Source organism: Anser cygnoides, chromosome 27 (genome assembly GCF_040182565.1).
Source record: "Anser cygnoides isolate HZ-2024a breed goose chromosome 27, Taihu_goose_T2T_genome, whole genome shotgun sequence".
In the NCBI taxonomy this organism is placed as follows: domain Eukaryota; kingdom Metazoa; phylum Chordata; class Aves; order Anseriformes; family Anatidae; genus Anser; species Anser cygnoides.
The window spans coordinates 4,161,278-4,185,004 of NC_089899.1; the positions used below are offsets into that span (position 1 = coordinate 4,161,278).

General features: G+C 47.0%; 1 protein-coding gene across 11 annotated transcripts in view; it reads right to left on the reverse strand.

Annotated features, from left to right (window-relative positions):
• Positions 1-23,727, reverse strand: part of LOC106045680 (excitatory amino acid transporter 1-like) — a 40,328-nt gene that overhangs the window by 6,368 nt on the left and 10,233 nt on the right. For 5 of the 11 annotated variants that reach the window (XR_001212904.3, XR_010826739.1, XM_013196294.3 and 2 more), the window contains exons 2-9: positions 11,548-11,800; positions 10,479-10,616; positions 9,575-9,779; positions 7,902-7,944; positions 6,041-6,381; positions 3,165-3,398; positions 1,922-2,116; positions 1,339-1,473 (exon numbers count right to left, since the gene is read on the reverse strand). Coding sequence is in view for 9 of the 11 variants with exons in the window: in XM_013196294.3 (XP_013051748.2) it covers positions 1,339-1,473; positions 1,922-2,116; positions 3,165-3,398; positions 6,041-6,381; positions 7,902-7,944; positions 9,575-9,779; positions 10,479-10,616; positions 11,548-11,800 (1,544 nt within the window). In the remaining 2 variants the exon portion in view is untranslated. Of the gene's footprint in view, positions 1-1,338; positions 1,474-1,921; positions 2,117-3,164; positions 3,399-6,040; positions 6,382-7,901; positions 7,945-9,574; positions 9,780-10,478; positions 10,617-11,547; positions 11,806-15,668; positions 16,213-23,185; positions 23,646-23,727 lie in introns of those variants that run through there. The other 6 variants (XM_013196298.3, XM_013196297.3, XM_048077667.2 and 3 more) reach the window with 6 other exon arrangements.

The window sequence follows — 23,727 nt, forward strand, 5'->3', positions numbered from 1 at the left end:
TAGCCTGAGCACAGGCTTCATATTCATTCCTGTTCTGTTGCATTCCCAATATCTCAGTATAAAATTTTGGACTTGCCACAAAATCACAGAATCACAAAATCACAGAATAGACGAGGTTGGAAGGGACCTCTGAAGATCATCTCGTCCAATACCCTTGCCAAGCAGGATCGCCTAGAACACATTGCGCAGGATGGCATCCAGGCAGGTTTTGAATATCTCCAGAGAAGGAGGCTCCAAAATCTCTCTGGGCAGCCTGTCCCAGTGCTCTGTCATCCTCACAGTAAAGAAGTGCCCCCTCATATTTATCTGGATCCTCTTGTGCTTCAGTTTGTGCCTGTTGCCTCTCGTCTTGTCTCTAGGCACAACTGAAAAGAGACCAGCTCCATCCTCTTGCACCCTCCCCTCAGATAGTTATATACATTAATGAGGTCTCCCCTCAGTCTTCTCTTTTCCAGGCTAAACAGGCATAGTTCTTTCAGCCTGTCCTCGTACAACAGGTGCTCCAGTCCTCTAATCATCTTAGTAGCCCTTCTATGTCCCTCTTGTACTGGGGAGCCCAGAACTGAACACAATACTCCCAGAGGAAATGAGGAAATGAGGAAAATGAGGAAAAACATTGTTATTGTGGATCCACATAGATGGATTCCTCTCCAAAGGTCTGCTCAAGCCTTTCTGCAGATTTAGATGAGCCTTGCCACATCCATTATAATTCAGTTGTATTTGTTAAACAAGTTCAGAAATTCTGGTGCAAACCTATCCCAAAGGACCACCCCAAAAAAAATTTAAAAATCAGATCATGTGTCTGAGAGCATTGTCCAAATGCATTCTTCAGTCTAGTTCCTAAGAACACTCCTGTGAAATCACTTCTCCCAAGGTTTGAAAGGGGAAGAAAACAGAAAAGGAGCAATGTAGCTGGCTAGCTGAACCCCTCTAAAGCCCCTCAATATTATACAGGCCAGTCTCATCCCACCTGCCTTGTTTGGTAGGGCAGAACTGTCATCACTTTGCAGCATGAACTTGCATATTACTGGCACAACCTGTCCCTATCAGCCTGCAGATTGTTTCTGATAATTATCTTGTTAGATAAACCAAACAAAGGACATTCTGCTTGGTCACCAAGCTGTTCTGTACATGAACTTGGTCACTGAAGTATATGGTGAAGACTCTAGCATGAACAGAGGGCTACTGTGCAAAGGTCCCATGGATACAGGTGTGTTTCAAGCCTGATGATACAGGTTACTGAGTCTGCTTGTAGCAGAGACACTGGGAATGCAGATGAACTCGGTACGCATTGGCAGGGAGCACAGAGAAATGCATGCTGCTGAGCAGAGAACTCACAGAAACCAGTCCACGGCGATGATCAGTGTAATGTCTTCCGTAGGCAGCCCCACTGATGTCAACACTATGACCATAGTCACCAGTCCTGCCTGGGGAATACCTGCGGCTCCAATGCTGGCTGCCGTGGCGGTGATGCTGGAGGGAAGAGGAAAGCACAGCTATCAGCAGAGGGAAGAAAACGGGTAGTTGCATTTGCAGAAGTGTCAGGAAGTATCTCAACATATTATTTACAAACCATCTGGGCAACCCTTCTGCTCTGGTCACAGAGCAGGATGGTGACATGTGGGACATCGACACAGCACCCAGGCTCCCCCTGCCAGGCACCCATCCATAGCGGACTGCATACTGCAGCTCTGTCTAAGGGATGGCCCAGACTTGGAAATCCAATAAAGGCTCAAGGGGAGCTTCCAAGATGTGGCATCCAAAACCATATTTACTTATACACCTGGAGGTTTCACCTCCCTTTTCCATACATTTTAAATCTCACTGTATCTTCTGAGCAAAGGAGGAACCTGAAAGCACCTCAGATAAGCCAACAAAACCGGAGTCCCTCCTGTAGCCCCATAACTCTTTCAAAAGTCACCTTATCGTGATGATCTGCCCGAAGTCAAGTTCATAGTTGTTGACTTGTGCAATGAAGATGGCTGCAAGGGCCTCGTACAGAGCAGTGCCATCCATGTTAATTGTAGCTCCCACAGGCAGAACAAACCTCGTGATGCGCCTATCCACACCATTGTTTTCTTCCAAACACCTGAAGGTGATGGGCAGAGTCGCTGAGCTGAAAGGAATTTACAGAACAACATGAATTGGGTATATGCTGACTGTGGAAGAGGGACTAAGCCTCTGCCTGGTTTATGACCTTACCCACCTGCTTTTTCACCCTGCCATGTGAGCCAGAGGCCAGATGCTGCTAGGAGAAAGAACAGTCTAAGCAAGGGTTCCTCAGATATGCTGCACGCTGCAGTTGCACGTTCAGACATGACTTTCCTCAGGGGCTGGGCAGGGGCTGTGTGGCCCTGATGCTGGTGAAGCTGGTACAACACCAAAAGAGGGTGATTCTGGGGAATTCTGGGTACGTAGGACAGAGCCTCAAGACCAAAACTCCTCTTTCAGCTATTAAAAAACTTGAGTCCTTTCTCTTCCCCAACTCAGTGCATAAGACAAGAATGACTCATGTATGAGAATATATCTTGCAGCAAAAGCAGAGAATTGTTTCTGAAAGAGAATACGAGCAAGAAAAATGCTGTGTGTTTCGGTGTGAAAATGCACGTGGGAGAGACGCTGTGCTTGCCAGGAAACGAATATGTCAAGAAACACTGCACTTAATAATACAACAGCTACCTACAATCTGTTGCTTGGTTGTGTGAGTCACCGAACATGGGTGTTTATGCCTTATGCCTTATGGCTTCCCGTGAGTTTAATGCCAGCTGCACACAGTCTGTGTGCCTGGAAAAGAGAAATGTGCAAATGTGTGCAAGTACATGTGTGTGGAGATATGTGCATGGGGAATAATGTTGGAATTCAGGGGTGTTTGATTTTTCTCCTGAGCTCAGTATTTCAGTGCTGCAAAAAGAGCCTCCACCATGCTTGGTGAGGAGGACTGTGGGTCACGCACTGATGGTGAGAGATGGCAACACAACTAGGGCTCCTGAGCAGGGCAGTGGGAATCCTTCCACTCTCAAATGAGTTGGCTGGACCAGTGCAAAAAGCTGGTAGTGCTAGAAATGGTGAGACCTCAGCCCTGCACTGAGGGCAATGGAAGTGCTGAGAAGCAGCCCCAGAATATCCACACCGTACTTCTCCCCAGGGCTATGTAGCCATCGTACCTTGAGGAGGTGCCCAGGGCTGTGATGAGGGCCTGCAGAAGCCCTGCAATGAATACCCAGGGGTTCCTGTGGGTGACAATGAAGTAGAGCAGCGGCAGGATGCAGAGGGCATGGATGAGGAGTCCAACGATGACAGTGAGCGTGTACATCCCCAGCTGGCCTCCCATCACTGCAAGGTCATCCATCTCCAGGATTTTGCCAGCAATTAAAAACATGATTCCAACTGGGGCATACCTGTGGCAGAAACACAAGGACAGTTCTCAGAACTGACATCCACACGTCATACTTGCTTCAATGCATGCTTTCTGGACATATCCTCAATAAGCTGGCACACCAGAAGCGTGCTAGCTAGTGGATGATACTGCTGGTTTCTTTTCTGGCAATGTGAAAAGATCTCGGACTTGTTCGCTGTGCAGTCAAAAAACAGCACTCGATGCTCTCTTGGGGAACTGCTGTGTGCACACAGCACTTGGTGAAGGTTTCCTCCTCCTTCCAGGTTCCTACATGTCTCCTCAACACTCCTTGTAGCACTGCTAGTGGAGGTTGTACAGAGGAGTCTGCACAGTCCCTTTGTTTCCTAACAGAGCCTAGGCTGAGGGTGTCCTTTTTACTGAGAGGCACAGAAAGTTACAGAAGTAAAAGGGAAGGAGGGAGCAGAAGCAATATAGTCCTGCATGCTCTGGGATATCAGCCTTGTTATCTTTAGAGGTTCACGTGTAGGGAATAGGAACATACAGAGAATCCATAGCTAGTATAGCTTGGACTGGGCATACCAACATCTGTGAAGGCAGCCGTGGCTTATACGAAACCTCTTTTTGAGGTGCGGTGGTGGTTTTACCTTGCTGGGAAGCTAAACTCCACCACAACCGCTAGGAAAGGGGAAGGAAAGGGGGGGCTCTTGTTACGAAGACGTCTGCCCTCCCAAACAACCACTACGCATATTGAGGCCCTGCTTCCCAGGATGTGGCTGAACATTGCTCATTGATGGGAAGTAGAGAATATTTTTTTTTCCCCTCTCTTATGCACAGTCTTTTCTTTTTTTTTTTCCCTCTTCCTTTTCCCTTTAATTAAATCATCCTTATCTTAACCCATGAGACTTTCTTTTTCTTTGCAGCATACTTTCTTCTCCCCCTCTTCTTCTGAGGAGGGGGAATGAGACAGCGGTTTCGGTGGAGTTCAGCTGCCCAGCAAGGTAAAACGCCACAGCTACACTGCTATCCTTTCCATTTCTTACAGGTTTTTTCCCCCCATAACAATGCATCTCATGAGCAGCAGTGAGGCTGCACAAGAAGGAAGTCATGACACACACATGGAGAATATCATGGGCGCTAAACTAAACATGGACAAATAACTGGACTAAAGAAAATCACAGCTCCGTGGCCACACCTCTCAGGACTTGGCCTCTACAGCTCAGGAGCTCACATGCAATTCATGCACAAGGCTCAGAGGTCCACATGCCAAACTCCAACTTAGTGTAGGAGGTTTGGAAAAGTTTCAGGAAAGGATTTCACAAATATTTCATTTCCTCTGACCTTTTCTGTAGAAGACACTCTTGGCTGCAGGTACTGACCAGATCTCCCCAGGAAAAAGAAGCTCCTGGGAGATGCTCTGCAGACTGTGGCTTCAGGAAGGAGTGCTGAGCCTCAGGGGACACTCCTGCCTCCTATACCAGCAGGATTTTGTTAAGTCAGGAGATGTCTTCAAACATTACTGTGCATGTGCACAGGCAGTTTCCTAAGTGTAACCAATGTCTTATCCATCAACACCCTGCCTTTCTTTGCTGGAAGAGGCAGTTGAAGGCAGTTTGTAATTGTCTCTGGGAGTAGCGTGCAGGTCCACTTGTTCCACTGTGCTCTCCCTTCCTTGCCCTTAGGCAACTCTTATCTCCCCTTAAGAAAGCCAGGCCCCAGATTCTGGCTTGTCCATGGAGAAAAAGATCCCAGAGGGGATGGAGTTCCCCTGGCAGATAATTTCTCTGCTGTGAGCTCAGGGTTCCCCTTTATTTCTTCCTGTGTAAGACCTGTCCCCCTGTGCCCAGGATGTTTCTCTGCAATATAAGACTGTGACTAGAAAATCAGGGAAAGAAAGCAGGAGTGATAAAAACAGGGGAGAGGATGTGGGGCTGACAGATCATCCCCTTTCAGGTATTTCCTTGTATTCTGCAAGCCCCTTATCTCTCCTGTCTCATGGTACCTACCACAAGCTCCTATTCAGAGCTTGAGTTTTAGATAGGTAAAGAGCTTCAAATAAGAAAATTTGTTAAGATACAGTTTTCTAAGAGGACACATTGCAGCAATGCCTTGCTTATCTGGACCATGTAGTACAGTCAGCCTTACACAGGAAGCACCGAGCAGCTGAGCTTTAGAGGAGCTGGGGCCTGGGAGACCTCAAACTGAAAGGCAGTAATTTTGAGATGATCTTGCCAACCCAGGTCCACTTTCACAGCTAATGCATACAGGTGTCACCCTGAGTGGCAGGAAACTGGCAGTAGGTTATTGTGACTCATGGCTAAGTCAGACTCCTGAAACATAGCTGGAAGGAAAGCTTTCTGTGGGAAAGCCTCACACCCTACCCCTGTTGGTAAGGCTAAGAGATCTTCCACTTCAGCTCTCTGGTCTTCCAAGGATGTTTCCAGCAGCCTCAAGGAAAGCAAGTCCTGGTGTACCTGATATTTCTAAGGTAAAAACAAAAAAACAGGAAATGAAATGTGAACAAATATCCCATCCAGACTTTTCCCTCCAGCCTGATGGAGCCAAAGGAGAGCTGTGCCCATCTGCTTTTCCTGTGCATGTCATCCTTAATGCTACCCCATTTCTCATCAGGTCAGCGGAAACTGCACCTGCAGACCTCCTGCTCCAACCGGCCGTGTTCCTCACCAGATGATAATGGCCACCAGCCTCATGATGGCTTCGTTGAGGCAGTTAAAGAACTCCCGCAGGGCCCGTCCCTTCTGCTTCATGCTGCCGATCACCAAACCGAAGCACATGGAGAACACTACCAGCCCCAGCGCGTTCACCCCATTGGCTGAGCCTGGGATGGGAATGACTTCTTCAAAGGTCAGCACCTCGGAGATGGTCCCCAGGGCATGAGTGACGTTCTCCAGGAGGCCAGTGAAGTTCTCAGGCACAGGGAGTGGAGTGGTTGTCACACCTGCTGTGACATTGCTGCTGTGGAGAACGGTTCTGGTGAAGACCCTGGTGCTGTACTGCGTCTTGTACTGAAATGACACAGATTATCAGATGCACTCACAGGCCCTTGTTCAGAAGCTTAGGACAACATGCTAGACTATTGCATTGCTTCCTAAAGAAAGGAGAGTATGGCAAGTTCTTACTGACCTCTGTGGGAAACTTGCCTTGTGTGTTCTCAGTCTCCCTGGCTTAGTGCTTTCATTGAAATGTTCATAGAGCTTAAGGTCAAAAGAGAGCATTGGAACATCTACAGGACTTCACCTATATACCATTTACTGACTCAGGTATGGTTGTATATTGCTAAAGCATCCTTTTTGTAAATCCCAGTTTAAAAATACTGAAAGGCCGAATTCTGTACTGCCCTGGATTGTTTGTTTCACTGTTAAAATCTGCATCGAATTTTCCATTTGAACTGTTGCTCTCATTTTACAGTCATTATTACTTCTAATCTCATGCCTCTACCTTGGGCATGAGATCCCTTGATCCCTTTGATATGATTGTTCTCTCCTTTGGATGCATTTATACTCTTGCAAGACAAAGACTCTTTCTTTATTTGATGGACTAAACAGACTGAGCCCCTGAAGTTGCTCACTTATGACCAGTTTTGGTCATACATTATTTGACCAGTTTTTCTCTGCACTGTAGTTCTTCTCTGTATCCTTCTAATGTTTAGGAACTTTAAAAGGGAGAGAGTTTATCTGTGTTCAGCATTTCTCTTTGCAATTAGAGATACTAATATAAAATGAACTACTTCCTTCTCTGTTTGGAAATCCTAGGCTCACATAGGACCATTTAACCATAGAATAAAGGTTCACGGTCACTGACATGTTCTCCGCAATATCCCCACACCCTTTTCAGAGACCCTGCTTTCCAGGATATGGTCTCCCTCTCTGTAGGACTCTTCACACTCCTTGTTCCTAGACATAATTTTTTTTAAGCTGCGTTCAATCACAGTTTATCAAGTTTAGCAAAAAACAAGATTACTTGTTGGACAAATACTTCTAAAATTGCTCTTCCCTCTAATACCAAACACCATGACTGCAGCAACCTGTTACTTACCATCAGGCGAAGGTGTCTATCTTGGAGCACAGCTAGGGAACCCCCAGCTCTGGGGCCCAGATATTCTGGCTCCTCTTTATACTTCTGGAACCCTTTATACTGCTTCCAAGGGCACTAGCACTATGGAAGAGACAAATCCTTGGAGAATCTGTTCCCACTTTACTTCCAATCCAAACCTGCTAACTGAGGTTACACAAATTCTTCCTAACTTTGAGTGTGGAATGAGATGGAGGCAGGAAGCCAGAGTTGCTCTGCTCTGTCTACTCCAGGGTTTGACGCCCCCCATGTACAGACAGCCTGAAAAACTTGCATGAGGGATGCTATAATACAGGCTAATGACTGCAATGCCCCTCCTTGAGCAGTTGGAGTTAGAGAAGCATAAAAGCAGTAAAAAAGCAAACTCTGTTCTCATCCCTCAGAGAAGTAGGCTGGACCATTGCCTACTGAACAGGGCACCAAGGAAGGTGATAGGTCAGATGGGATTTCATACCTGTTTGAAGCAGGCTTCTACCAGGTTGGGCGGGAACATATTCCTGCAGTAGATAAAACAAGGAAAGAGTTAATTGTCCTGTTTGACTAGCAAGCAAACATGGGCTTCATAGAATGGTCCCAGAAGAGACCCCTGAGGGACACCACTCGTCACCGGCCTCCACTTGGACATAGAGCCATTGACCCCACTCTCTGGGTGTGACCTTCAAGCCAATTCCTTATCCTCTGAATGATCCACCTTTTGAATCCATCTCTGTCCAATTTGGAGATCAGGATGTCATGTGGGACCATGTCTCTGGTCTCTACTTCTTAATATCCTGACAAGCAAAAAGGGAGAGGCTGAGCATCTCAGAGTTAAGCTTAGAAAATGGTAAGAATAGACTGACTTTCCCAGACGTTTAGGATGAGAATTTCTGTTTTGTTTTTCTGTAGGAAATTCTGAAGTTGGGACTTTTCATTCCATTGCAAAACAACACTTAAAAAATACAACTTTGGAATTTCCCACAGAGCAGGAACACCCAGCTGCCAGTAACATTCCCACACTTTTTTTCAGACTTCAGAAGGTTGTGTTTTAGGTATGTGTAAAGAGACTACACACATACAGCACTGGGACATGGGTCTGTTGTAAAAGCATCATCAGACCTTACTGAATCTTGAAACAATACCATATTACAATTTTTACAGTACTGTCTTACTCTCAGCCTCATCTCTATATCTGTCATCTGAGCTCTCTGTTATCCTGTACCTCAGAAACATAGCTTCATACCACAATTCACAGTGGAAGGTCATGGCAAGAGAGGGACGGACAGTGTGCGGGGAATCACTTCCTTGATTTCCTTGGTTCAGTTAAAGATGGATATTTGGAGTAGCCTTTGATAGGTCAATTTCTAAAGTGCATGCAGTCATTGCTAATCTTGCTCCCAGCATTTCCCTTACATAATATTTTTCAGTCCCACTGTTTGCTGGTCCTTTCAGATTATTTTGCACAATCAGTATTTTGTGAGGTGTTCTTTTCTTTCTTCCCAGACAGGAGAGACTCTTATGTAAAATGAGCAGGAAATGAAACAATGTGAGATATATGACACCTCAGTAATATCAGTGGAGAAATGACATGAGACTGGATTCTTATTAATTTTTCAGGTCTAAATCCCATTTCTTTGCTTGTTGGCCTTTGAGTTAAAAACTCCATATTAATCTTGACAACACAACACGTTGATAGTTTTCGTTTCTTGCAGACCCTGATCACAGATGCTGCACACCTTGGGGTTCCCAACATCTGAAAGGATATAAAATTATCTATACTATCCTCTCCTCTCTTTCTTTATGGTGTTAGCTGTAATAAATAGCATTTAAAATTTTTATTTTACAGGGTCTGAGTACCTTTTTTGCTGGGATCATTAATAAACCAGCACCACCTGATGCAAAACAGCTGGTTAGCAGAATGGGCCTGATTTGCTCAAGTGTAAACTCAAGCATGGTACGAAGGCTGTAGCTCTGCAGGAAGGTGGTAAGCCTGTCCTGCCTAAGCTAAAAGTAGCAGGCTGGGCAAGATTCAGCCAAAGACCTCTTTCCCTGACAGTGTATGCCAAAAGCTGTGACATTTCAAAAGGACATTCAGCGGAGGAATGTGCTCTCGTTGATATGGACTCACATGAGACCAGCTTGTTCACCTACCTCACCAAGTCCATGAAGGCATCTGTGGTCTGCACTTGCTCGATTCTGCCTTCTCGGTGAAGCTTGTCCTTGGATCCTTTCCCTGGGTGGATGATGATCACCATGAGGATGCCAATGAAGACTGCTATGATTGTGGTCACCATGTAATAGACCACAGCCCGCATTCCCATCTTCCCTGAGGCTCTGCCATCCAGCGAGGCCATTCCTGCGTAGTCAAACAGTCAGACAAGGTGAGAACGTCTATTATCTATTAATCTTATATTATCTTATTACAAAACTTCCTCCTAAAGCTCTCAGAAAGGAAATAATGTCCAGCCCCAGTACATTGGATCTTTAAGTTCATAATGGTGGGATGTTTCACGGGGTGGGATGTATTTCAGCCCTTTTCACTGTCTGAAAGCTTGCTGGCTGGGGAATCTTCTATGAGGACCTGGATGAAACAGGCTCTCCAGCTGGTGATCAACTCCAGTTCTTTTGGACTGACACAAATTAACCCCTCCTAGGCTACTGGAAGCCTGAATCAGACTTGGGCAACACACTTTGTTGTTTGAGGTTATGTGGAATGAAATCACAGAATCACTGAGTGGTTAAGGTTGGAAGGGACCTCTGTTGGTCATCTTGTCCAACCTCCCTGCTCAAGCAAGGATACCTAGAGCAGGGAAACCCTTGTTAGTTCTCAAGAGTTGGGCATTGGAAACACCACATTGTGCCTTTCCCAGCCTTCTGCTTCTCTTTGCCACTACTGAGTCAGCAGGGGTATAAGGGTAAACCACGGTCACTAAAGCTGTAGGTTTAGGCTTGTCACTATTAGCCCACCTTATCCCAACACCCGCAGTTGGGGCACAAAGGGGTACTCTGACAACTAGCATAATCTTGGCTGAAAGCACCAGAAAGCTCTTCTCACCTGTAATCAAGCTAGAGACAATGAGAGGAAGAACCAGCATCTGGAGCATACGCATCAGCAGCTCTCCTGGGAAGGAGAAATACTTGATCTGGCGATAGGTCAGCTGGTAGGGCCGAAGGGAAAATGCCAGGATGATCCCTGTGAATCAACAAGGAATGAGAATGGAAATGGAACAGCGTGATCCAGTGGTCCGTCCCTCAGTCACTCCTACAACATGGCTTTCCTTTTCCTCTTCTCCTTTCAACTTCTCCCCTCTGCAAAGGAGCCAATGCTCTTTCTTTTCTAAAAGGTTATGTTCCAATTTTTACCGTATGCTTTCTCTCCCTTTGACATATCTATATGCATAGGAGCCTTGTGCTGAACCACAGGTGCACCACTCCCTGCTGCACCGTCTGCTGCTCTTCTGGAGTTTGTTCCCAGGAAGCTCATTACCACAGAAGAGATGTTACTGCCCACCTAAGTTAGCCCAGAGACCTTGTCCAGCCACCTATTAGAGCTGAGTTCAACCAGCCTGGATTGAAAATTAGGGACAATCCACTCTCTGCTTGGCAGCTTTAGTATGCACAGTATCACAGACCAGTTGTCTGCATCAGTTCCCCCTTTTGGTACTATGGAACTAAAGTTGTGGGGTGCTTTTTGGCTTACTAAAACAGCACAGATAAATGGTTTCAGGAGACCTCTGACAAGCCTGCTGCATGTAGAGTTCAGCTTGAGGCTGGCCGACTAGCAGCAGTCAAAATGCTGTCTGAATCAGAAGTGCTGTTGCGTGCAGGACAACAGCCCTTCCAGAGGGAGAGTGTGAGGGAGTCTTTGCTTCTGGCTGGAGCTTAGGGAGAGTCCACAACAGAAATGGTTTGCTGATATAGCTCTACTACTCCTCACAAAGAAATCACCCAGGTTTGCTCAGAGGCTTGCTGCGAATGCAGCTATATACAGAAGGGCTCTTCAGCTTCACTTCCCAAGCCAAATTATTATGATAAAATAAAACCTTTGCGGGATAAACGGACTTTTCCCCACATTTACATTTGGTGCCCACCACACGCACATAAGCCCACCACCAGCTCCATACCTAGTAAGACTGCAGCAATGGTGAAGAGGACAAAGGCGTTTCTCCTGAAGAAGCTCTTGGCGCTCTCGGCGGTGATGCTGTGCATCCGTTTCTTGGCCCGCGCTGCCCGCTTCTGCACCGCCTGCCGGAAGCGCTGGACCCGTCCCTCGGCGCTGAGCCGCTTGGCTGCATCCTCGTTGAGGAACAGGCTGTTGACATGGCTCTGCTCGCTCATGGCTGGCACAGCCGCTCGGTCCCCAGGGCACGGCTCTGCCTGTGCTAGGCAGGGAAGAACACGGGAAAGAAAGCATGAGCTGCGGTACCTGACACCTTCATTTTCAGGTCATTTCCCTGAGACCCTGAGCATCCTTATTTAGTGTTGAATAAGGAACTGGCCTCGGTGTGAGGTGTCAAAAGGGCCACTGCAGCCGTGTCATGACTGTGGCCAGGTAGGTGCTCTGGTGTCTCTGGAGAAGCTCTGGATGCTGTAGCACCCACCTGCACCAAGGAGCAGCCCATGGTGGCCTGGGGAGCCAGAAGGGGCTCCACAGCCACCTAGGTTTGTTGTTAGACATTTATCAGTTTGCACAGGAATGAATTTTTATCACCTGGCAATAAAACCAGTTCCAGTACACAAATTGTCTCCACAAATACTAAGATTGAGATCAAACTCACTCCAAAGGACCAGTTCTGCTCCATTACCTACTGGCCACAAGGCCTGGAGCAGCCTCTTTACTGTTCTTTCTATATTTTTTACTATTATTCCCATATTCCTCAAGAGAAGGGAGATACACTTGCATATCAATCAAAACTGGAGTGCTAGGAGGCACCAGCAATCCAACGCTTCTTATCATTAGGAGCATTACTGCCTGACCATGCAGGTGCCAGTTTCCTGCTGTCACTGCGCCTTGGCAGGTATGACCTGAAAATGATTCTTTTTCCCAAGAGTTCACAAAGAAAACATGACTGGATGAATCCAGACAACCTTAGAAGCACAAAGTCACCTCAGCACATCAGCAGGTGCTGAGAGACGTTTCTTTGGAGATGCAAGTCAAATAACAGCTGCTCCAGTTGCAATCCTAAATTTAAGTCAAAGAAACCATCACATGTTGGGATTATATTCTCTATACAATACATATTTAGTCTTTGTCATTTGTACCCAGATAAATATCTATAATGAATCAAAGGCCATCATCAGCCAAAACAGCCATCATCAGTTCATGGTATGACTTGTATTATTTGGATTCTTTTTTTTTTTTTTAAATTTTAATAATGACACTGAATTATTAAATAAACGTTTTCATCTGTAACTGAGTTGATATTGAGAAGCAGATTTTTAAATATATTTAAGAACCAGGAGATGAAAAGATGCACTGATGATTCTGAAAACCCCTCCAGATGTCTCTTTGCTTCCCTAAAATCTAAACACCTTTAAAAGAAGGCATTAAGTATTCAGGCTTGAAGCCATACAAGAATAAAAAGAGGTAATTAATCAATCAATTTTTCTGCCTCAGAGCCTGGCCTCACAACCGAACCAAACTCTGAATACAAGGTCTGGAAAAATCATTGTTAACGCACATTGTAAGCTTATTTTTGGATCACTTTTTCAACATTATCATTTTCTCCTGGGCTAGAAACACAACTGTCAGATGAGATGAAGCAGCGGACATGCGTTTCCCCCTCAGCCCAGGGAAAGGGAGAGAGATACCTTGAGCTGCTCCCCTAAGGGATGGGGAAAACTGGTGGAAATGTAGGGGAGGTGCAGGGATGGGTCTGTACAGGCAGAACTGGTCCCAGTGCCAACGAGGGGAGAGGACTGGTCTGAAGGTCTCAGAGCAGAATTGGCTGGTACAGAAAGGCCACCACAACACACAGTGCCTGACTTGTTTGTGGGTTACACTTCTACAAGAGCATCACCAGAGGAGTGGGGCTGGCTGGAGGCAAGGAGATCCTGTGTAACAGGCAGCGAGGGAAGGCACAGGGCCCAGTAGGAGACTGGGGGTGTGCAGGGGTCTGGAACCTTCTGGAGCTGACAGACCCCAAAGAGGGGCAGGGCCGGCTATGGCCAGGCCTCAGAATGACAGAGACAGGGCCCCTTCAGGGCAGAGGGACTGTGCAGAGCTTGCTGCACCCCACTGATTTGACACAAATCAAGCAAGCACCCATCTGCAGAGCTTTTTTTTTTTTTTTTTTTTTTAAATACTCCTGTCCGGGACAAGGCAGGCCTAGGCCTAGGCCCAGCCACCTGAAAACTGTTCTGTGCTCCATTCACTGCCATGCTCCATGTCCATGTAGGTCGGACTGTGTGGTCAACATAAGCGGCCCCTCTCAGGCCCCTCACCTGTACTTAGAAAGATGGACACAGGCAGACAAAGGGACAGACATCACACATCACCCTAATGGCATTGCTTGTGCCAGCCTGCCACTATGGGGCACTGCAAGATCTCCACTCAGCATGTGCTCACACAGTGACCACCAGAGTTCTCACTTTGCCGGGCATTTTGATCTCCCCTCCTGAAAGAGATGAATGCTTGGTCTGGGATGCCCCACACTGTGGAAGCCAGTGGAAAAAAAAGTTTATTTTTTTCCTAAATTTCACCCCTGAACAGAAGAGCTCTGATTGCACATTGCAGGGTCTTTTCCAGCAGAGACATGGAGGAAAGCCTCATGTTCATTACAGAATCACAGAATCATTTAAGTTGGAAGAGACCTCCAAGATCACCTAGTCCAACCTCTGACCTAACACTAACAAATCCTCCACTAAACCGTATCACTAAGCTCTACATCTAAACATCTCTTAAAGACCTCCAGGGATGGTGACTCAACCACTTCTCTGGGCAGCCCATCCCAATGCCTAACAACCCTTTCGGTAAAGAAGTTTTTCCTAATATCCAACCTAAACCTCCCCTGGAAATCCCCATTCTAATAGAATAATCATTTACACAGATGCTAATGCCTTCACGAGATTCAGAGCAGTAGAGAAACACGCCTGAGGCTGCTGAGCCAAGTCACTCCAAGTCCTCCCAAGACTGTGTGAAGGCCACTGGCAAAGATTCTGGGTTTTTGCTGCAGGATCCTTGCAGTGCTGCTGTGGGTCACCCAAGCTCTTAGATTTGCAACAGCATTCCATGGATTTTGGACCAAGACCTAATTCTCGCTTCATCACATGTTCACTTCCTCATTACACCACCCCCACTTTTTTTCCGCTGGTAGAGCCAATATACATAAGACTGGGTGAAAATTTTGCCTGTCTTCCTCCTTTTCACTGTCAGAATGCCTCCTTTTCACAGTTATGCACAAGATAAGGAAACTCCAAGTTACATATTTCTTCAGTGCATTGAATTTGTGCCTCCTGAACTTCACAGTACATTAAGAAAAAATCTCTCTACCCTAGAAGAGTCTTGTATCATCTAGTTGTCTCCCAGCTACAGATTTAGACAAACAAAACTATTAACTGTCAGGTTCAAATCAGACAGGGATTTCACACATCTTCTATCCTTCTGTCTTAGCAGTTACTAATATTACTGTCCCTACATTAGGACACCTCTCAGATCTCACTCTTTGCTATCAGACTCACTGAATAATCCCTTTCCTGGGTTTAACAGGATCAATCTTATCTTCCTTTGTCTGCAGGATTTCCAGAAGCCTGTCCCAGACCTTACTGCCCTAACAGTGAGAAATGTAATTGTTTGCACTGTCAGTGGCTTGTGGGACAAAGTGAGACTTTTTACAGGCAGATGGCTGACTGTCCAAGGCAAACATTTCCAGAAGATAAACCACCAAAGAAAGTGTCAAACCCTCCAAGACTTTCCTACACCCAAACCACTATTCACCAGACAACCAAGCAAACCCTGGTAAGGTAAAGTGCTACCTCACTTTGACACACAAAGCTCCCATTTCTTCAGTGAAGGGAAAACAGTCATTGACAGCTCTGAAAACATCCATCGCAGGCTTGCTAAATGCAAACCAGGCTTCCCATTTGCCATGGTGACCCCAAGAGACCTGCACTAAAACACGGGTATGGAAATGTAGACTCATCTCTCCTCCAAACTTTTTCTTAGAGTCAGACCATACCAGAGCAACGACAAGAATTCCTGTACAGGGAAGGTGGGAGCAGAACCCACTTGTATAAAGGGACTCACCTGCTTTTTTCTCCAGATGTCTCCCCATCCACATGTACTGGAAGACAGTATTTTTGTGCAAAGAAAATGAAATTTCTATTTTGATGTAGGAAAAGTTCAGGCTGAGTCACTAGATCCCATGTTCCACCATATGCTCAGCAGCCTTCTCAGAGCAACGCTTATCTCACAGAAGAAGCTCACCAGAAGAACTCGCTCCTGCAAAGTCCCCACCCTCTCGATGACTAGCTCCTTTCTCCATCTGCATATTTTGCAATACAGCAGCCCCCTCCACAGCACATTCCCTCTGCATTGCCAGCCTGAAATTGTGTAAATATTCTCTATTGCATCAGCTGGAAGTTCTCAGACTGCTGCAGTAAGTCATCAAAATACACTCCTCGCAGATAAGCAGGCTGCCAATGGCATGGATTTTCCTTCTTAGGAGGAACATGGTGGCTTTGATCTCTTGGTGAAGGTTCTCCTATTCATGGCTGCTTCTCCAGTCTCCACTCTGCCAAAAGCATTGAGATATCTGAGAGAGCATTTTTGGAGGTAACTTCAAGACTAGACCAGGAAGGACAGGATGTTTTGTAAGAAAGGTCAGTATTGCAAAACTAATGCCTAGTTCCTGGCAGTGAAGTTTCACATAAACAGTGGAATGTTGGCTGTTTTAGGGACAACAATCAGAAGATGGTGAAAGTAAAAAATGGGGAAGTAAGACTTTTGCACTGTATTTTTTGTTATGCTTTTTGCAGAGTTTTATGTGGTCATCTTCCCATCTTTATGGGGAGAGGATTTCCAGCACAGGAGGGTGGGCACAACAGACAGATTTGTGAAGAGCACTTAAGGACCGATAAAGAGCTGAAAATAAGGAATCTCTGAATCAACAGAGATGTGTTTTTTCCAGCTTGTGCTGTGTTTGAGGAACATCCCTCCCCTCTATGCCTTGTCTCCGCTAAAGCTACCAAATCAGAAGCTAACAAATCAGAAAAGCTGAAACCATCCAATGTACATCACCTTCCATGAGTATGTTTTAAAGACATCAGGTAACAAAATCCTGGCTGAAAGGAAAGCAGAAGTAGCCATTGCATACTCACCAATCTTGGAGAAGATTGTGCTGGGGCAGATTGAAAGGCATTTCAAGAACAAAGCTCTTATCAGGCATAGTCAACATGAGTTCATCAAGGGAAAGACTCGCCTTAGTAATTTGATCTCTTTCTATGATAAGGTCACCCTCTTGGTGGTTGAAGGGAAGGATGTGGATGTAATCTTCCTGGATGTCAGTAAGGCCTTTGATACTGTCCCTCATGGCATCTTTCTGGACGAATTGTCTAATTGTGAGGTAACCAGGTTCACACTATACTGGGTGATGAACTGGCTCAATGGTAGAACTCAAAGGGTTTTAGTAAATGGGGCTACATTTGGCTGGTGACTGCTCACTGGTGGTGCTCCCCAGGGCTCATTTCTAGGACCAGTCCCATTCAACATTTTAATGAATGATCTGGATGCAGGAGTTGAATGCAAGAGGCAGTTTCACTGGAAGGTTAACTGGGGTAGCCTCGAGGCAGATTTTCATCCCCATGTCACAGGTCACATACTTTTACCTCCAACTGCAGGCTTATCCCTAAATATCACTTTATAGTAAACAGGAGCTAAGCAATATCAGGACACTATAGTCCTGTAGAAACTGGCTGCTCATGGCTTAGGTAGTTTGCTCCATAATGACTCAGAAGGTCAGGTTGGTGGTTGGACTTGATAATCTTGAAGGTCTTTTCTAACCTCAGTGATTCCACAATTCTATGATTCTTTGAAACTCATTTCATTTTCCGAATGGTATCCTAGTTCTACTCAGATCTCTGACAAGGCAATGCAAATCTGCCTTGATGAGGGTTATTTGCCCTACTGAGGGTTATTTGCAAATTTATGTAACTTTTGCACAATGGGGAATGCTGGGCACAAGCATGAGTCTGCCCATCCATCTTTAGTCCCAAGGACAGCAATGAAACAGCCCCACGACACGGACTGAGACTTCTGCTCTGCGTCCACTGCTCTGCTGCAGCCTGGTGGCTCACGGGGAGAGCCTCGTCCCCGGAAACACTGGGAACTGGGTAGTTCCAAACTTAGAAACAGAAACTAAGAGAGTAAAATATTGCAGTCAGCAGAGAAACTTCTTGAAAAATCTTAAATGTGTGCTTTTACTGAAGAATCTTTTAATACACACTGGGCCCCACGTCCTTATTCGTGCCCTTCACCTGCTTGGCAGCTGTTACACAGAGAAAGGCAGTCTGAACGGGGGGGAGACAGATGCACACACAGAAAGACCTAAGTTAATCGAGTTTCAGGATCATTATCTATCAGTCCTGTTCAGACTCTGCCTCACACTTCCCAGTGCAGATTGCTTCTCTTCACTTGAGCAAGATGGTCTTTGTGGCCAGGCTGCTAGGACTCAGCCTAGATTTGATTCAGTGAAAGAGGATGAAGCAGCTTCTTGACAGGCGAAGAAACCAGGTGATTAAAAAGAGATGTCCTCTCCCCACTCCCCAAACCTTTGCCCAACAGCCAGGGAAACATGCCTGGGCCTCAGCTTTATGTTCTCTATTTGGAGTGTACTTTCATGGAGATGCAACCATCAGAGACAGCAGTTTGCACAGAAGGTGCTCAGAAGCCGCTGTATTTGTGCAATGGGGGTGATGGTCGCTGGGGCATGGTCCCCAGCACTGGCTGGAGCCATTGCTGGTACATTAGCGGCCTCAACCCAGACACAGAGAGGATGCAACTCTGCAGGAAGTGCCTGGGACCTTTCGCTGGGGCAGGGGAATGGTCTCCTGCCTTCAGGAGGTGTGCACTGGCTGAGGATTTGTACCACCAAGTGAGGGATCTCGATGAAGAGGTCAGCCGACTGTGCAGCATCTGTGGTGATGGAAAAAAGGTTGACTGCATATTCTGAGTCACATCTGACAGCAGATAGAAGAATGTGAACCCCGAACTGCACCGCAGTAGGGGCAAGCAGACTCTGTGCTTATTAGGTTGAGAAATAAAGACTCCCATAAGGAGGCTGGAAGGCTGGAAGACTGTGACTTCTGGCAACAAGAGGAGCGCTCCTGCTTCACCTGCAGATCTGCAGCGACGGGACAGATTCAGCCCTGGTAAGAGAGGTGGGCTGGGGGCTCTGACCAACAGCGCTCTGAGCTGCTTGAACCCTGTAGGAGCACCAGGAGGAAGCAGTGAGGGTTAGGAACGGAGACTCCCTTCTGAGAGTGACAGAGGCCCCCATCTGTCAAGCTCTATAATCTAGAGAGGTTTCCTGCCTACCTGGGGCTCAGATCAGGGATGCTGTGGAGAGATGCTGATGCTTGTCCAGCCCTTGGGCTGTTGCCCCAAGTGATATGGCCAGAAGACTCCCAGAGCATATGAAGCTTGACCACATGGCTTTGGAGGCAATGGTCAAGGGCATGGTATGGTGGGCCAGGCATTGTCTTCACTGATCCTGCTTGTGAGAGGGACTTGTGGAGGACTGAATGGATCCTGCGGGTGAACAGCTGGTGTAAATAACAGGTTTTTGGCTTTTATGACCATGGAGACACTCTTTGAGGTTCAAGGAAGAGATGGGATCAATCTGATGAGATGTATGGTAGCAAGCATCTGGTCAGCCTGGTGAGGAGAGCTTTAAGCTAGAAATAATGGAAAAGGGAGATGATGACTAATACAGACAAATGAGGAAGTGATAGACTGGGTTGGCAAGGACAGGGCGCAGGGTGGTGTGGAAAAAGATCTTAGAAAAAAATAAAATAAAACAGAGGTCTACCTCTAGCGTAGGCACATAAACAAGGAAGTGTCAAGAAGACACTTGACACTCTCACATGGGGAGAGACTCGTTGTCAGGGGGGTGTAGTGATAGGACACGGGGTAATGGGTTTAAACTAATAGGGTAGGTTAAGGTTAGGTATAAGGAAGAAATTCTTCATTCAGAGGGTGGTGAGGCACCAGAACAGGCTGCCCAGAGAAGCTGTGGATGCCCCATCCCTGGAAGTGTTCAAGGCCAGGCTGGATGGGGCTTTGGGCAGCCTGGGCTGGTGGGAGGTGTTTCTGCCTGTGGCAGGGGGGTTGGAACTAGATGGTTTTTAACATCCATTGCAACCCAAACCATTCCATGATTCTAAGGCAAAATAATGCAATTTCTCACAATTTTCTGGGAAAAAGAGCACAAGTGTGTGCCCCTCTGAGGTGAATGTATGCTAGTGACTACAACGACATGGCAAACCAAAAGGAGAAATTAAGAGATCCACATAAAGTAACAAGGCTGCAGTTTCGTTGAATTCACAGAGATGTGGTGGCACAGCTCACCTAACGGAAGAGCTGCAGAAGACAAGTACAGGCTCCTCGGGAAGAATAGGCCAGGAGGGGGAGGAGGGAACATCACCCTTTATGCAAGAATGAACAAAGCATAACATTGTGGACACAAACTGAAGTACAAGGAAATTCTACTTATGCATAAGAAAAGAGCTGTGTTTTTTCCTTTTTTTTTTTTTACTCTTTAAGGTTGAGCTCTGGAGCAGGTTGCCCAGAGAGGCTGTGGGGTCTCCATCCTTAGAGATACTCAAAAACAGACTGGGCATGGTTCTGAGCAATGGTCCTGAGCAACCAGTTGTGGCTGACACTGCTTTGAGGAGGAACGTTGATGAGATGATCTCCAGAGGTCCTTGCCAATCTCAGCCATTCTGTGGTCCTTCCATCTCCTGCTGAAACACTGCGTGACAAGGCTTTGCAGGCCTTTCAGACAGCACTGACACAACCCCATCCCCAGCCGTGTCCTGGAACTGATTTGTATGTATAATTGGCACAGGGCTATGGTCTGGTTTCCCTCTCTTCTTCTCTCACCCTCTAACCCCTGCACAGCACTCTTGCACCACGCTGAAAAATAAACAAGAAAACGCTGCTTCATGGAAATGACCAAGTGCCATTTGTTGCAGACGGATTGTGAGGACCCCAGGGGTGTCTCAGCAGAGGGAGAACCATCAGTCAAGTGTGATCCTCTGTGAGATACTCCTCTGGGACAAGGAAGTTCCTGGACACTGGCAGGATGCGGCATTACAGGGCACTCTTGCCATGGTGCCTGGTGTTGGAGGTCAATGCAAAGTTTAAGTGAAGACTTTCTGCATTTTTGTCTTCCCCTTTTTTCTCTCGTGGGGCAGAGCATCAGCACTCGGTCTGTCCCCTGCTCCCTCTGCCCAAGTACAGCAAACATATCAGTCAGATAGCACAAACCCAACCCCAATGCAAAGCAAAAACTTGTGTGGCCAACAGAGCAGAGGAGAGCACCGGTGTCTCCTGGTGGACTCAAGCTCTGGCTGGGACAAACCCTCTTGTCATACCTTGGGACAAATGGATAGGAGATAACGACTTAAATTTATGTTGTTGTCCCACTATTGCTAAAGTCTGTGTAGAAAAATACACAAAGGGTTAACCTAATTAGTCGGTTGTACTCCTGGGACTGACAGAAATCAGCCAAATTAGAACTGCCCATCAAAAAGCCTCTCTCCAGTTTACCAGCCTCCAGGGACTGGAGTGGCAACAGAATCCCAAAGCTGTGGTGCTCGGTACAGCGTGTGCTGTCACAGCACTGCCACGAGCACTGGCCCGGTGCTCAGGCGAGCCTTGCTGTAAAGACACAGCACTGGAAAAGCAAGTCAGTGGCCGGTGCCCCCCTCAAGAGTGGCTGCCCCAGGCTCCCTCTTTCTAACACAACTCTTTCCTTTTTTCCTCTTTTCCTCTTTTCCTCTTTTCCTCCTTTCCTCTTTCTTTTCTCTCTTTTCTTTTCTTTTCTTTTCTTTTCTTTTCTTTTCTTTTCTTTTCTTTTTTTCTTTTCTTTTCTTTTCTTTTCTTTTCTTTTCTTTTCTTTTCTTTTCTTTTCTTTTCTTTTCTTTTCTTTTCTTTTCTTTTCTTTTCTTTTCTTTTCTTTTCTTTTCTTTTTTCTTTTCTTTTCTCTTTATTTTTATTTTTTTTATTTCCTTTTCTTGCCTTTCCTTTTCCTTCTTTTTCTTGCCTTTTCTTTTTCTTGCCTTTCCTTCTCTCTCTCTCCTTTTCTTTTCCTTTCCTTTCCTTTTCTTTTCCTTTTCTCTCCCTCTCTCCCTCTCTCTCTCTTTTTTTTTTTTTTTTCCCCATTGCTGAAAGCCAGCCAGGAACTGTGAAATAATCAGCACTTTTGAGCCCACTGTTTCTCTCGTCTCCAAGGAAACTCTGCTATTATGTTTAATATCAAAATGAGTAGGATTTTCAAGGAGGGAAGTCTCCACAAGTAGCAGCAGGGAAGCACGCTAAGGGGGAGAAGAAGGAGAAGGAATCTCTGCAGGGGGAGAGAGGGTCCGTGAGAAAGCTGCTCTAGTTTTTCTGAGGTGGACAGCTTCTGGAGCTGGGTCAGAAAATAAGGAGGCAGAAATTAAATAGCCCACCCTTGTGAGGAGAGAGGGAAGATGCAAGCCTGGGAGGAAGGGACGCACCAGGCTGCTCATGGAGGGCCGGCAGGGCCGTGCCTTGCTCTCAGGGCTCTGCTCAGCGGCCTGGCAACTGCAGGTTAACAGGAAGCAAGTCCTACCTGCTTCTGGGCAGACAACGGGCACTCCAGAGCAGGAATCTACAACATACCTCCAGCACCAAGAAAAACTGGCACTTCGCAGGGGCCGTCTTGGGTGCCTCCACTCCCGCCTCACTCCCACATTGGTAGCTCAGTGCCTGTTGTCAGGAGCACTGAATCCAGCCACTGTGCAGTACATGTTCTGTTTTCCAGTACTGAGGACCAAGACAGGGAGGGCTCACAAAGCCTTGGGCTGAAGGCACCCTCACCCCTCTTGCTCTTGGACCCTCTGCAGCCCGCCCCATTGCTTGCCCTCGTAAGGGCAGCACACGCTGAAAGCAATGCAGCCAAAGTGCCTACACAGAAAACTTCCACTCACCAGCCCAACTGGGCTCAACTCAGCCATCTTTGAGTTGCTATAGCAGCCCCTGGCAGGGCTTCCCACTCGGTGCAGTGCTAGGGCTTGTCCATTTTTCACTCCCTGACTGGCAGCCACCTGCCCCCCAGCCAACTCCTGCCACAGCGATGGACGCAGGACGAGAACGGATCTGCCCAGGGTCCAGCCGCTGGCGCATCTCGGCGTGAGGGAACCGGCCAAGTGGAGGGCAGGAATTTCATCCCCACTGAGCCCTGCAGCGACAGTGATCGCTCACTGATCAGCTGGCTTGCAGCCTAAATCCAATCCTGGGAGGACAAGTCCCTCTCTCTCCACAGCCCCCTGCTCATACTGATGTCCTGTGACGAGGCTGGCTCTTTCTGCCTGCCCACCAGGCATTTCACCCAGCCCTGAGCACACAGTCCCACTTTTAAAGCGCTCCCTTGGGGGCAGTCCCCTCTCCCGAAGCAGGGCGAGAGCTATCCCTCCTGCCCTCTCATGCATGTGCCCAAGGAAATCGCCTGCTGTCCTCCAGCCACTGGACCTGGCACCACTCTTATTCATGCATCTAGATTTGCTGACAAAACCACTCACCTGGAACAAGCGTCAGTTGTCGAGCAGGACAACAGCGGGTCTTTTTCGGCTTGGGGGATTATTCTGAGTTGTTTTGTTCTTTAATTCTTTAAGCTCAAAGGCAGGATGCAGAATTTTCTCCTTAGAAAGGTGCAGCGTTAGCAGAGAGCTCTGAGCAATACCTCCTGAGAGAGGAAAGGAAGACTGTAATATGCTCAGGATACATGGCAGTAGGGGGTGGGGGAGTGGCATGTAGGAGGAGACTGAAAAAATCTTCGATGATTGCAGGAGACCAGAGGACAGCAAGCACCTGTCACCGTGATGTTGCATATAGTCCGTGCTGGATTTAACGATACCAGAGGTTTTGCACTTTCTTCTCCCTCCTCACACAAGCTGCAAAGAGAGTTAGTAGCAACAGAGAGCAGGACGAGCTGTTAAATGAGAACCAGATCTCATCCCCATCCCAGTCCTGCCCCCTCAGTCTGCTGCCTTCCTCGAGGGTGGCTGTGAGCAGAAATCCATCCGGCAGCAACAGCTGAATACTCCGAGCAGGCAGGTCCTTC